Consider the following 13160-nt stretch of genomic DNA (forward strand, 5'->3'; position numbering starts at 1 on the left):
GTAGTAGTTGTAGCAGCAGCAGTTGAAGCGGTTGTCGTACTTTATGCTGTTTATGTTAATATAGTATCACGACGATCGTATTATTAATGCCATTTCTACTGCTAAGAGAAGTAGTCGTAGTCATAGTAGTACTAATAGTAGGAGTATTAATAGTTCTAGTTGAAGTAGTATTCCTGACTAGAATTTAGATATTTTTTTGTATTAATATTTGAAATAGTATTCCAGATAACATTAGCTTTAGAATTGGTCTTGGTATTAGTTTTAGAATTAGTACTAGCATTAAAATTAGTATTGGAATCAGTGTTAGTATTACAATCAGCGTTAGCGTTAGTTAGTTTTAGCATTAGCATCATAATTAGTACAATATTAGTATTCAGATTGCTATTAGAATTTGTATCAGTGCTATTAGTATTGGAGCCAATATTAGTGTAAGTTTTAGAATTACAATTGTTATTATTATAGTAATTAGTAGTAGTAGTCGTGGTGGTGGTGGTGGTATTGGAATCAGTATTAAAATTAAAATTAACAATAAAATTAGTAAACGTCTCATAATTAGTATTTGAATTTGCATTTGAGTTAGAATTACAAAAATTAATCGTAGTAGTATTGGTATTAGATTTAGTATGAATATGACGACTAGTAGTATGGTGTTTTGTAGGAATGAGTCCATCAGTGAACTGTGTTTTGTTACACTTGCTGACTACCCAGCCACAACATTCGGTACACCGGCGCAATCGGAAACTTTGGTTTGAGATTGACAGAGCGAGTGTAATGCATTTACAGCATAACATATATGATTGTGGTGGCAGTTTCTCATAAATATTTTAAGTGCCTTATTTAGCAATATGACAGGCATTCTACAAACGTTTCTATCCCGCTGCATGAGTCTCAATCAAGACTAAGAGTATTGCTGTCATTCTAAATAACGAATACTGCTTGCGGCTTTGCATTGGAGCTCGTTTGAATTTGTAGGTGTCCATACTACATGCTGTAGCAAGCCAGTGCATACTGCTGAAGGATTACATATAATGCCTATGGGGGCGGTGGATGAGCTTTTGGCAATAAACAAGGCCGCAGCGTATATACACAAATGCACAGAACACATCACACAGTTGCCTAAGCCTAATGAGGAGGTGGTAGATTTGGCTCTGTGGCTAGAAGATCTTTTCTTGTCCATAAATAAAATGCTCTCCCACTATCATCTATTTCTTGCCAAGACATCATAGGCAGCTGCTACACACGAACCAATTGAGAACCCCAACAATTAGGCCCTAATTCCTTATAATTTCCCAAGCGACAAACATTTTCTGTGATCCGAACACGTTGGAAGACCAACGACAGTAACTGTCTTCGAGCCTACCTTTTGGCTTTTACCACAAAAGCACGGTGAAGGCACTGTTGCATGGTTTGGGTGTGGTGGAGTGCAGGTGGACCCAAACGCATGGAAACAGGTATTCAGATCAGCATACACATTTTTTCCTGCAGACCACAAACACTTGCTTTTAATACTATTTATCCATCCATCCATTTTCTAATCCGCTTATCCTCACAAGGGTTGCGGGAGGTGCTGGAACCTATCCCAGCCGTCTTCAGGCAGTAGGCGGAGGATACCCTGAACCGGTTGCCACCCAATCGCAAGGCATACAGAGACGAACAACCATCCGCACTCACACTCACACCTAGGGACAATTTTGAGTGTTCAATCAGCCTGCCGTGCATGTTTTTGAAATGTGGGAGGAAACCGGAGTACCCGGAGAAAATCCACGCAGGCCCGGGGAGAGCATGCAAACTCCACACAGGGAGGCCAGTGCTGGAATTGAACCCGATACCTCTGCACTGTGAGGTCAACGCGCTAACCACTGGATCATCGGGCCGCCTAATACTATTTAGTCTATGATAAAAAACATTTTTAAAAACACAGAGGGGTGGTTTAAACAACTTTCAATTATGAAAAAATTCTTAAAATATGTCGATTTGAGCTGAAGTTAGCGACAGATGACAAAACGGTCACATCAGAACAGAATGCCACAGAATGAGCAGAAGGCTATGTGGGTTTTTCACTCCGTGTTCTGTGGATAGAAGGAGAGAGCTATATTTGAAAATTCCAGGGAAATGGAAAAGGTGTAACATCACCTTTGTAAGCGTGGGCTGAAAAGAGTTTGCAAAGTGGGACATGAGCTCGGAGCGCCACTGCATCTTGTCTCGGCCGTCTGGTAGGTGACGAGCTGCATGAGACAAGCACAGAAACGTGAAAACCACATCAAGTGGACACAGTTGTTTCTTTAAATCCCCACCACCGTTACGTAACATAATCTTGCCGATTCTACCCCGAGGCTGTGCCTACCCACACACTCCCATGAAAGATGAAAAGCAATGTGGTTTGAAGCTTCTTCTCAGGCAGGAACAGAAAAAAAGTCTAGACCACGGGTATCAAAACTTAATTTATGTCGGGGCCATATCAAGTCTTCCAAAAAAGGGATTCAAGTATTCAAAAAAAAAAAAAAAAACACTAATCCAATCGTCTCAATCTTTATTAATAACAGCTCAGAACATTAATGGTTCTGCGGAATGTGAACGATTGCGGTCTTTGTGTGCTCAAAAAATAACTTAGTAAACAAATCATTTTTTCTTGAAATTGGCTGTTCTCATTGTCAGCCTTTCTCTTCATGGCAGGTTTTGAAAAAAGACATGACTGGGACTGGATGACAGGATATCTTTTCCTTCCACTTGGGGTCATTTCAGAATTACGCTTTGCCAAAAGTTGTCGGGAGCCTGAGCCCACAGGTGATTTAAAAAAAAAAAAATACAAAAGGGGCAGGGCAAACACGCTGAAAAAAAAATGTTGGGGCGACACTCCCATTAAACTTTGATGTCAAATAAGAGACCGCAAACTATCATCTTGCAGACTGCAAATTTGAGATGCCGGATCTTGATGAATGCCCAAAAAAAAAAAATTACAAATACTCAGCTGCATTTAAGTTGATTTTTCAGGTGTCTGTAGTGTTTGTTCGAGTTGTAAATTGATGTTAGCGCCTACATCTAGATGAATTTTCAACTCCTCACTTTGTCAAAATAAACTTGTTCCTTTGCTCACCTGACAATAAGATATTGTGACTAAAAAACATTAGTTCTACCTCTGTAAAATCTGAAGAAAAAAAGAACAAACAACCGACATGTCAAGTGTTTTTTGAGCATTTATTTTAGTAGTTCACAACGTTACCAAAGCTATGGAATTTTTTTTTTAATCATTGTAAAATCAACTAAAATGAAAAAAAAAGAGGTAATCAACTTACCTGCAGAGATGTTGCTCATTTTCTCACTTCAGAATTCACTCAGCTGCATGAGTTCCCTTCGCTCTGCTTCTGTTTGTTAGTCTTATAATGATTTTTTTGGGGGCAAAAGAGGGATGGGCATTTTTTTTTTCTGGAGGTGGGCATTCCATCATAGTTTCAGCAAAGCTATCACTAGGAGGGTGTGCTCACGACGTGTGTGCCTGTAAGTGGCAACTGATTGTCAACCTTATGTCCCTTATTGGCTGTTTTTTTTTTTTTTAAATATGGGGCCACAGGCCACAGATCGTCACGTACTACTGTCAGGTATGTGACAAAAAGTGCTATTGCGTTTTATTGCAAACTCCCACTTTTACCAAAGGAGTTTAAACAGTGCTTCTACTTTCCTTCCCAGTACTTTTTATCACAAGTGGCTGTACTTGTACTTATGTCAAGAATGTGAGTATTTTTTTGCCACATCAGCAATTGTGACACGAGACATCCACTGCCCAAAACTCACGGAAGTCACACGAGAGCTCATCTTTTACTGTAGTTGTGCCAGTCGTTAATGATTTCAAAGCTGAGCGCATCATAGAGGAATGTGTCCAATGTTATTGAGTATTCTGTGTGTGTGTGTGTGTGTGTGTGTGTGTGTGTGTGTGTGTGTGTGTGGAGGGGTATTGATTATTTGTTCCTCTCTGCTTTGCTTCTCCCTGCGGCAACATGGAAGTGGGCTGGGATGATCGCACATGCTGCTGCCGCACTAGGTGGTATGCATCTTGATACCTAAACGACATGTTTTAATGTCGATCAAACTAAGCCCATTTCTCACCTAACAAGTCTAAAAAGTGAAAGATACATATTTAAAGCGTCAGCGGACACTCTAATGACATTGTTTGCAATGATGTAAATTGCATTGCATCATAGTGAAAGTCGTTTCTAATGTTTTTGGTTATCTTTGGTACCTTATCTGGCGACTGGAAAGCGGTAAACTATTCAACGGAGATCTTATGGAACACTGAACTAACCCCCAAATAAATGTAATATTGTCCTGACAATGGAAAATGAGTCTTCTAATGATTGCCAATCAGGTTTGCGTCGCTGTTTTGTGTCCCATGAGTGCAGTGAGTGACCTTGTGCGACAAGATTTTATAGCAGCAACAAGCACAAAGTCAACCAGAATGGGGTCTAGAAATGGTGAGTGGGGTGATGAATTATCTGCTGTCTATGTAGGACGAGCCTGTCTCCAAATTCTCAGCAGCCATAGAAAGAAGGCCTCCCGCTTGACGATATTCTGGGTCAGCGAGCCTCAGGGGGGTGCGGAGAAGCAGAGCAGACGTGGCCTTTTTCGCTGGCCGTGCGGCACGCTGTTTACATCCACGAGGGCTTCTAAAAGCACATCGTGCGGATGTTTCCATATTGTACATGTAGCATGCTCGTGTGCTCCCATGAAGTCAATAACAGCCTGCGGAATGTCAATATTAAGATCAGTGGTCAGCAACATGTCGCAGATGGTTCCCATTGTTATGTTCATCTTCGCTTTAATATGTTTTGGAAATACGCTCGATAAATCAGCAAGTACACTTCAAAGTGCAAAACGCTAGTTCCGTTCATGATGTATGTCTCGTGCATACCACTGACGAGACCAGTGAGACCCAACCAAGTGCTGCAGGAAATTCTCTAATTTCACATAACGGGTCACAAAAGTATAATTTATTTATGACATATACCGTGTATACAATGTATCTTTGTTCATCTATCTGGGCCAGCAACATATAGTGACAGTCAGAACAATTAAATGCTCTTCCACTTGAACTTGTCTGTCCACCTGTTGCCATACATGTGGACAAAATGTTGGTACAGTAGAAAAATAAAATTAATAATAAAAGAAAAAATATATAAATACTAATAATCGTGAAAATCAGACAGCTATGATTCAACAGGATTATTTTTAAAATGAAATATAACAGGGCCGGACAAAAATGGGAGCACCCTTAGTTTCATCTTTTGTTGAACAAAATCTTTTGAGGCAATAACCACGTAAGCGTAATTGTACATAATTTATCGCTCTGTGTTTTTTGATCAACTTACTGGTGTGACACTGCAAGGACTTCATTTACGTACATAGCGTGCAATCAAAGTTGTTTATAATGCCGAAGAAGACCGGCTTGTTCCTTTTCGCAGCCTTGAAGTTAAGATACCAGCCTCTTGGCTTATCCAAAGTCACTTCAGAAAAGTCCAATGTTTTGATTTTAGCCGTTCTTGAGCGTCTTTAGCTATGTTTTGGGTCATTATCCTGCTGCAAGACCCAGGGCCTGCGACTGAGACCAGGTTGGCGACAGTCCCAAGGATCTTAAATTTCTAAATAATATGTGCCTCTGCCATCACAGGGGCTTCACGCTACTTGGAGATTTTGTCGAGAATTGTATTTGTAATCTCCTGAGCAATGCTTTCCCTCGCATCCTCTGGTCCGTGTTTTGTGTGGTACACACAATGTCACCAAAATACCCAGTGGCTAATTGGGACACTTTAAATAGGCCAAGTGACTGCTTGCAAGTTTGAAAACACTTGTGACGGTCATTAGAGGACACACCTTGGTTGAAGATGTCACTATGGTCAAATGATTTCAATCTTTTCTCGGGGGTACCATCGCTTTTGTCCAGGCCTGTTTCAAGAATTTGTTCCTGTTGACACACAATTCAAAAGAAGTGTATGACTTCATCGGTTAACGTTCATTCAATTTTAATTTATGATTACGACGATTTTTTTTTTCTTATGTTCTTATTATTTTTCAGAAAAGTACCAACAATTTTGTCCAGGTGTGGACAACAGAAGAATAACTTTATGTTCCACACATTTGACAATAAGCAGGTACATTTAAGAGAGAAGTTCATCATCATCATAATATTTCAATACTCGTACAGTAAATATTTTTTATGACATCTTTTTTGGTGGTGAGATTTTTCGGGCAAAAATACAGGTTGGGAAACACTGGACTAGACTATACAGTACAATGAAATGCTCCACATAAAAATCGATGACTATGGCTTGTTTGGTGAAGGTATAGATTTTCTATTGTAGTCCATTTTGTATCAGTGCAAAAAAACAAAAAAAAAGGCATCAAATATTACAGTACAAGACTTTAGTTGCGTCATTTTATATAAATGAAACCAGTCATTGTTAATACAGTCATGAAGACTAATAACATGAAGGTGAAGATTAAATTTTCTAAAAATGTCTTGGAAGGAGAGCTGCGCATTCTTGATTGATTTTCCTCACCCCAGTCGAAAAAGTGACAATAACCCACCATGATCTGCCGTCAGCTACTGTGCTGATCAGCCGGCTGATAGAGATCGAGGTCACGTCACATGACTGGCGGGTATCTGGGCCAACCCATCATGTGGTGCACAGCATCACACCTGCTGCAAGGTTGCAACAGTAGGCAAAAGTGTCCCTCCCCCCTTTCGCAAAGAACATGGTGTCTTTTTCAATACTTTCCTGCAGTATTGGCCGAGGAAGTTCCAGTTTGCAGACATAATCAAGTTTTTTTCCCCCCTTTTTGGGCTCACACTTTGTTGTTGTTGTTGCTTTTGGAAGAGCGGAATGATCTGGTCCTATAAAACAGTGGCTTCCTCCATGGCGTTGACCCACCTATGTGAGAAGCAAGTTGCACTTTAGGAACGCGAACAATAACAACACCAGAAAAAGAGATACAATGCTGCCATCTGCTGGTTGTAGCTAATATCCTTTTTTTTTTTTTTTTTTTTAGACCAAGACTTTTCCCCCCCCATTCACAAAAAAAAAAAAAAAAAAAAAAAAAAAAGAAAAAAACATAATCGATGGTGCTTCTTGTTAGGATCCCCGTTGACAGCATTTCAGGTCAACGTTGCTTACAAAGTTAAAATATACATGACAAAATATGCTTTTTCGGGGAGGCTGGAGTTGATTCGTGGAATTTCCAATCATTTCAATAGGGAAACGATTTTTGAGAAGTACGACTTTTTTAAGAATGTATTAAACTTGTGTGCCAAAGCACCACTGTATTAAAAAAACAGAAAACAAATCTTAATTCAGCAAGGCTCTCTAAATTCTTCAGATATTTTCTCCAGATTTGTGCAAAAAGTGTGACTAGTGAGTACCAATTGCGTCATTATTTGAAGTGGATCATGGCCCATTTTCCTCACCTCTGGGCTGTGTAATTGTCCTCCGCTTTAAACGTATAGTACAAAGTGTTTTTGTGATAAAGCTGGAAAACATTGGAGGCGTCGTCATCTCCCTGGTGGTTGTCCGGTAGCTTCACCGTAAAGCCCAACAAAGGCAAACTCTCTGACGCCACCTTCTCCTGTGGATGCAGCATCAGAATGTCCATCATGTAACGACTCACACTGCATCGAATGCATTTTCAAATGTTCTATACAGGTTGAAGGGGAGTGCATGTGTCCCCTCACCTCTTGGCCTCTGTAGGTGTAAAGCACCTTGTCTTTTAGGAGGAACCACAATCTCTTCCAGTTCCTCTTGCTCTTCTTACTGCGGTGTAGACTGCCGCTAATAGAGCCCTCATCGGATACGGTCACCTGTGGAAGAAGTCATTAGCCTTCGCGGTCCTTCTGCTTATGATCACCGTGTCTGTGTCTCTTCTGCACAATCAACAATTCCAAGTCATTGTGGGCGGAGACGCACCTGGTTGAAGGTGAGCATGCCTTTGCGATGCCTCCAAATGTTTGGAGGGTGGATGCTTTGAAACACGGAGGAGAGCGGACGAGTGGAGCGGCTCACACGAGGGCTGCTCTTTGCCGGGAGGGCACACGTGTCGTCTCCTGCAAGGTAGACATTTTTTTAAACGACTGCGAGTCCAAGTGAAATTGATGATTCGCTTCTTTAAGGCGTGAATAAGAGAAGGGTTGTGCTCAAAAGTTTTGTACCCTGGTAGAAATGGTGAAATATTGGTAATACAGTATAGATCATATAACGAAGAAAGGGAACTCAAATGTGAAAACGTTACTGACTTACAGTTTATGGCTGATATGAAATATAAATGTATTTTATTGTGTACTAATGGGTAACCAGTTCAGGGTTTACCCCGCCTACTGTCCAGAGACGGGTGGCATAGAATCCACCACGCCTGCCTGTAACCATCGTGAGGATAAGCGGCTCTGATAATGGATGGATGAATGAATGTTTAAATTGACATATACATACAGTGGCCTTACAAATTTAATTAAAAAAAAAAAGATCATGATGATCAATTTTGACATACAGTTTAATGGTCAACTCTCATGTCGTAATTGTCGTGCTACTGCATCGAAGAGATATTTTGAATTTGTTCAGTTTTGGTATCACACAGCAATGAATCACATTAAATCAGGATACGCTTTTCTGGGCTCACCTTACTCTTTACTTTGCACAACCAAGTATTATTTTTTTGATACAACCCAGTGAGGAAAAACGCGAGGTAGTGATCGTAAGTATTAGAGTGCAACTTTTCACACCTCTTTTCTTGAGCTCGCTGTAGCAGTGGTCACACACTTTGGCCATACGCTCCTTCATGTACTTGAGCGGATATCTATTCTTGGAGCAGCTCCTACAAACAATCTGCACCGGAAGGAGGGTACCGCGGGGAGTATAGACATAAACCAGCAAACAAGAACATCATATATGCACTTTTATGACGTGACATATTTATTTGCATTGACACTCACCCTCCCACAGCTGTGGCAGTGATGCCTACGGAGAGTCAGGCTGAAGTCCGACGTGCAGTTCATACACATCATCGCTTGAGACACTGGAACAAGTGTGGGGGGCTTTTCTCCTAAGGTTACACGCAGATGATCTCTGGTCTGGACACACACGCACATTAGTGAGTTCATCCCAATGTGTTGCATAGTACAGCATCGTGACAGTGAAGGGATAGTACTCGCTTACTTCTCCCGAGCAGTTGTTGAACAGCACAGATCCTTGGTTGTGTTCACTCACAGCGCAGCTCAACGTGTAAAACCAGTCCTCTCTTTCAATGAAGGAGCTGTCAAATAATACAACGCAGTCTCACTCCAAACAACGCAAAATTTCGTTCATCCTCACCACAAGGAATGATCATAAAATGATCAACTGCGTCTCACCTTGCAGACAAGGTGATCGAGATGTCGTTTCCCTCCATCCTCAGTGCATGCTGGACATTTTCGATGATGGGTTTACTGACCTAGGCATTTGATCAACGATATCATGAAAGGAGCAAACTGTACTTTTCTTTCTTCTTTTTTTTTTTTAACTCTTTATTTACTAATGATGTGTTGTGGTGACAAATAAAGACAGCGATGTAAAAAGTATCTTTTTTTTTTTTACCTTCAACCCAGTGAGTGACAGCGTGTTCTTCAATCTGTATTTGCCATCCTGTTGCGGATAAGTGTAAAGTAAAATATCGTTCATCTGTAAACACAAACACAGGGACAATAATAAGTCAACAGACAGACAGCGGAGAAAATAAATTCGTGCAGAATACCGAAAATCACCATATCGGTGCAAGGAATGAAAATGTTGACTATTTAAAATGTTGCAATGGAAGCTATTCTCCATTAGGTGGCAATGTAAACACTTTTATATTGGATCTCTGACTGAACCCGAGGCCGATTGTTCTTTATCTAGCGCACACTTTCATCATTGGGATATCTTTTTGACGTATATAAATGTATACACTGTGTTGTTAACCTCTGTATTTCATCAAGTGGATTTGAGTTTTAGTATCAAGAAACTCAAGCTCCAGCACGCATTTTTTAGTTTGCTGTGAGTAATCAGAGCTGATAAAACTTGATCACCGTCAAGGTGGAAACACCAGCAGGATAGAGGACAGACACAACAAAAAAATTTATGAGCATTTTTTTTTTGACTGTGTGTTTGGGAGTTCTAACAAAAATGTTAAAACAACGTGCAGGGATGAAAAGCACTGAATTTTAATGGTGCTCTCATTTGTCCCAAATCCCAACAAATAGAAGTGACGAGCATACTAAAAGACATGTCAACTGAGACGGTTATGCTTCTGCAGGTAATTAAGTCTCACTGTCTAAGGTGGTGGTTTTGATGATCTTTACTTTGCTGTCAGATTTTTTTTTTCCTCTTTCTTTTAGGTGTCTCAGGAAGTCAGAATCCAGAAACATCCTGTCAGGAAACTCTGCTCTTAATAGAGCAGTCTGCAATAGGCCAGAGGGAAAAAGGTTGGCTACTACATGGTAGTAAGTCTTTGTATTTCCATGATCACGGTTGCATTATCAAGCAAATACTGTACAGAGGTGACTTGATTTACAAATTCAATTCGTTCGGTGGCAACACTCGTCACTCAAAACACTGGATTGGATTAGATCTCTGATCATCTTTGATCATTGAGATAAATGGAAATTCAGAGGTTCCAGGCCCCCATAAAAGGCTGACAAAAAGATTTGTGAAGTGCTTGTTAATTAAAAAAAAAAAAAAGAACCAGGACATTACAGTATTGCAATAAAGCAGCAAAGTTTGAATTAAATGTATTAATGTAAATGTAATACATGTAAATATTTTAATTTCAAAAGATTTAAGAAGTTGTCATTGTGCGACTACTTCTAGTGTTTGCGCATTATGTGTCTGTCTAAATGTATTGTTGCACCATTTGTATTCAGATATCCACTGCCTAAGGCTTTAGGACACGGCAAGATAGATGCTAAAAATCCTCTGAGCAACGGCTTATATTTCGAAAATGTCATGAGTTGGGTTACTCATTTCTGTACAAGGCAATGTAAATGTTATTAAGTGTTTGATGCCCGAAACGAAGCTTGTCTGTTTCCAGAAATAACATTTACCAAAAACAGATGACGAGGCTGTCGGCTCCTCCTGCTGACCTTCATCAGGGTGCCCTCCTTCACAAACACCTGACACCAAGAAACACAATAAAAATGACACACATTTATTAGTCACTTTGTGATTGCTGTTGTTAATATTGTTTCAACTCAGGCCAAAAGGGGATTCCCAGCTGAGTCATTGTGTTAAGGCCAAAAGGCGTGTGGCCCAGTGTGGACTGAAACAATGCAATATTATGAGAGTCATACCCGACCAGGCTGCAGTAGGTCCCGCTGGCCATGAACACTATATTCGATGTTGACCAGACGCAGCAAGTTCTCCTAACACGAACAAATAGAAGACAAAGACATGAGTAGAGCTTTGTCATTTGTCATCAAAAAGTACTTACTTATTTTTCTCAAAATGTTATGACACATTGTGGCGTCAGTTTTTGTTCTTTTGTTAACAATCAAAACACATACAAAGTAATCAGATTCCCATTCAAAGCACTCCTTGCATCAACCATAAGCGTCGCTGCTTACTATCAAAGTTAATATAGTGTTTTACTGATTTTGCACGGACTAAAATCCTTACAGTACCGTATATAGAAGTAATAAGTCATAAGGTTAAAAAAATGAGATGGATTGGTTCACATTTGTTATTTGTCACCCAAGTTAAGACAAGAGTTCTTCTTTTTACACTTGTATGACATTGTTTATGGAATGGATAATGTAATGTAGGACTATTTTAAATTATTCTTTGAAAGTTTAAATTTCTCGGTGAAACGTGCAGGATGTGGGTATCTATACAGTGTATGGAATTACGATCCACCTAAATGTGTCTCCACAATTCTGCACTTTCAGGTTTATGGTGCCCTCTTCAAACTTCCTGTGACCAGCACCATTGGTGGCCATTTAGGAGGTGATATGTAGTGTCACTTCCAAGAACTTAAAGCAAGAGCAAGCTGTTTTTTTGTAGCCGTGCTTTTCCATATGTGAGGCTTTTTTTGGGGCTTGCTCCTTGACTCCGAACAAAGGAGCAGCTCATGGGAGACTCAAGGCAACAAGAAAGCTGTGCATGTGTCCAGCAGTGGAGCATTGTTGGAGGTAACGTTGGGCTCAGCGCCCTGCCCACTCAGCGTCTTGAGCCATGAACACATTCACATTCTTCATTTCGGAAAAAAAATCTCTTTCCTGTTCAGCCTTTTTCAGTACTCCCTTGAAATAGTCATGCCGTCTTGGTGCACTTCTGCCATTTGATCATTTGTCCGCATGTAAATAGGAATGCCACAATAAATGCAAATATTTCAAAAATAAATCAACCGCTTCAAATCAGCAAATCTTTTCTACTAAGATTATTTTGGGGAAAATCAGGTTTGAATTACAGAACAGAATAAACCATATTGTCAGAGTCAGAACATAATGTGTGACCGCTATACTATACATGATACTCACCCCGTGTCTTAAACTGTCATTTGCCTGGTCGGCAATGTCTGCCACTATCACGACAGCAGCTGAATGAGGTCAAGCAAAAGGGAGGAAAAAAAGAATAAGAATGTGACATGTCATGCCTGCATTAAACATTTTTTTAGCCACTGGGGAATATAGCTAAAGGTTAACTGTGATTGTCTAATGGGGGGCAGGGGGGTCATCAGCACATGCCTCATTCCTCTTCTTCGCTCTGTGTGGGTCTTTACCAGATTTCATGTTTCACTTTGTTGTATGTTATGCAGTATGTTGAATGACCGATGGTGTATAATGATAAGTCACTGAAGTGTGTCCATATGACATTCAGTAGCTCTGACAGCGTCAAGGCTGTGCAACTTGGTTTCGGATATGTAAAATTCAGCTTCACGTTTCATTTTTTTTGCATGATTGTACTTATTGTGTTAATCATTGTAGCACAAAACAGATTGCTGACTACATCTTATTATTGTGTTGACAGTGTTGATGAACTGCACCACCAAAATAACAACAAAAACAAAACCAAAAAAAAAAAAAAAAAAAAGTCAAGGTTAGTCGCAATAGGTTGAATTGAGAAAAGCACCGGCACAATCCATCATTGGGCATAAGAGATAACGGGGACCCGAGC

The 13160-nt window shown here is 40.1% G+C and overlaps 1 protein-coding gene and 1 long non-coding RNA gene across 2 annotated transcripts in view; both read right to left on the minus strand.

Annotated features, from left to right (window-relative positions):
- Nucleotides 1–804: 804 nt before the first annotated feature.
- Nucleotides 805–4136, minus strand: LOC109522459 (uncharacterized). Its single transcript, XR_002169568.1, has 3 exons — nt 3294–4136; nt 2134–2225; nt 805–1479 (listed from the first exon to the last, which is right to left on the minus strand). It is a non-coding gene; the product is annotated as an uncharacterized LOC109522459 (long non-coding RNA).
- A 2215-nt stretch (nt 4137–6351) lies between these two features.
- The window catches only part of fgd5b (FYVE, RhoGEF and PH domain containing 5b), an 18871-nt gene continuing 12062 nt past the window's right edge, over nt 6352–13160 (minus strand). Inside the window, exons 10-21 of the mRNA XM_019880481.1 lie at nt 12524–12582; nt 11339–11410; nt 11093–11161; nt 9609–9692; nt 9386–9465; nt 9192–9288; nt 8969–9106; nt 8759–8861; nt 7950–8086; nt 7718–7843; nt 7454–7611; nt 6352–6920 (exon numbers count right to left, since the gene is read on the minus strand). Of these exons, the coding sequence (XP_019736040.1) occupies nt 6884–6920; nt 7454–7611; nt 7718–7843; nt 7950–8086; nt 8759–8861; nt 8969–9106; nt 9192–9288; nt 9386–9465; nt 9609–9692; nt 11093–11161; nt 11339–11410; nt 12524–12582 (1160 nt within the window). The 3' untranslated portion in view covers nt 6352–6883. The remainder of the gene's footprint in view (nt 6921–7453; nt 7612–7717; nt 7844–7949; nt 8087–8758; nt 8862–8968; nt 9107–9191; nt 9289–9385; nt 9466–9608; nt 9693–11092; nt 11162–11338; nt 11411–12523; nt 12583–13160) is intronic.

Source organism: Hippocampus comes, unplaced genomic scaffold (assembly GCF_001891065.2).
Source record: "Hippocampus comes isolate QL1 unplaced genomic scaffold, H_comes_QL1_v1.1 scaffold68, whole genome shotgun sequence".
Taxonomy (NCBI): domain Eukaryota; kingdom Metazoa; phylum Chordata; class Actinopteri; order Syngnathiformes; family Syngnathidae; genus Hippocampus; species Hippocampus comes.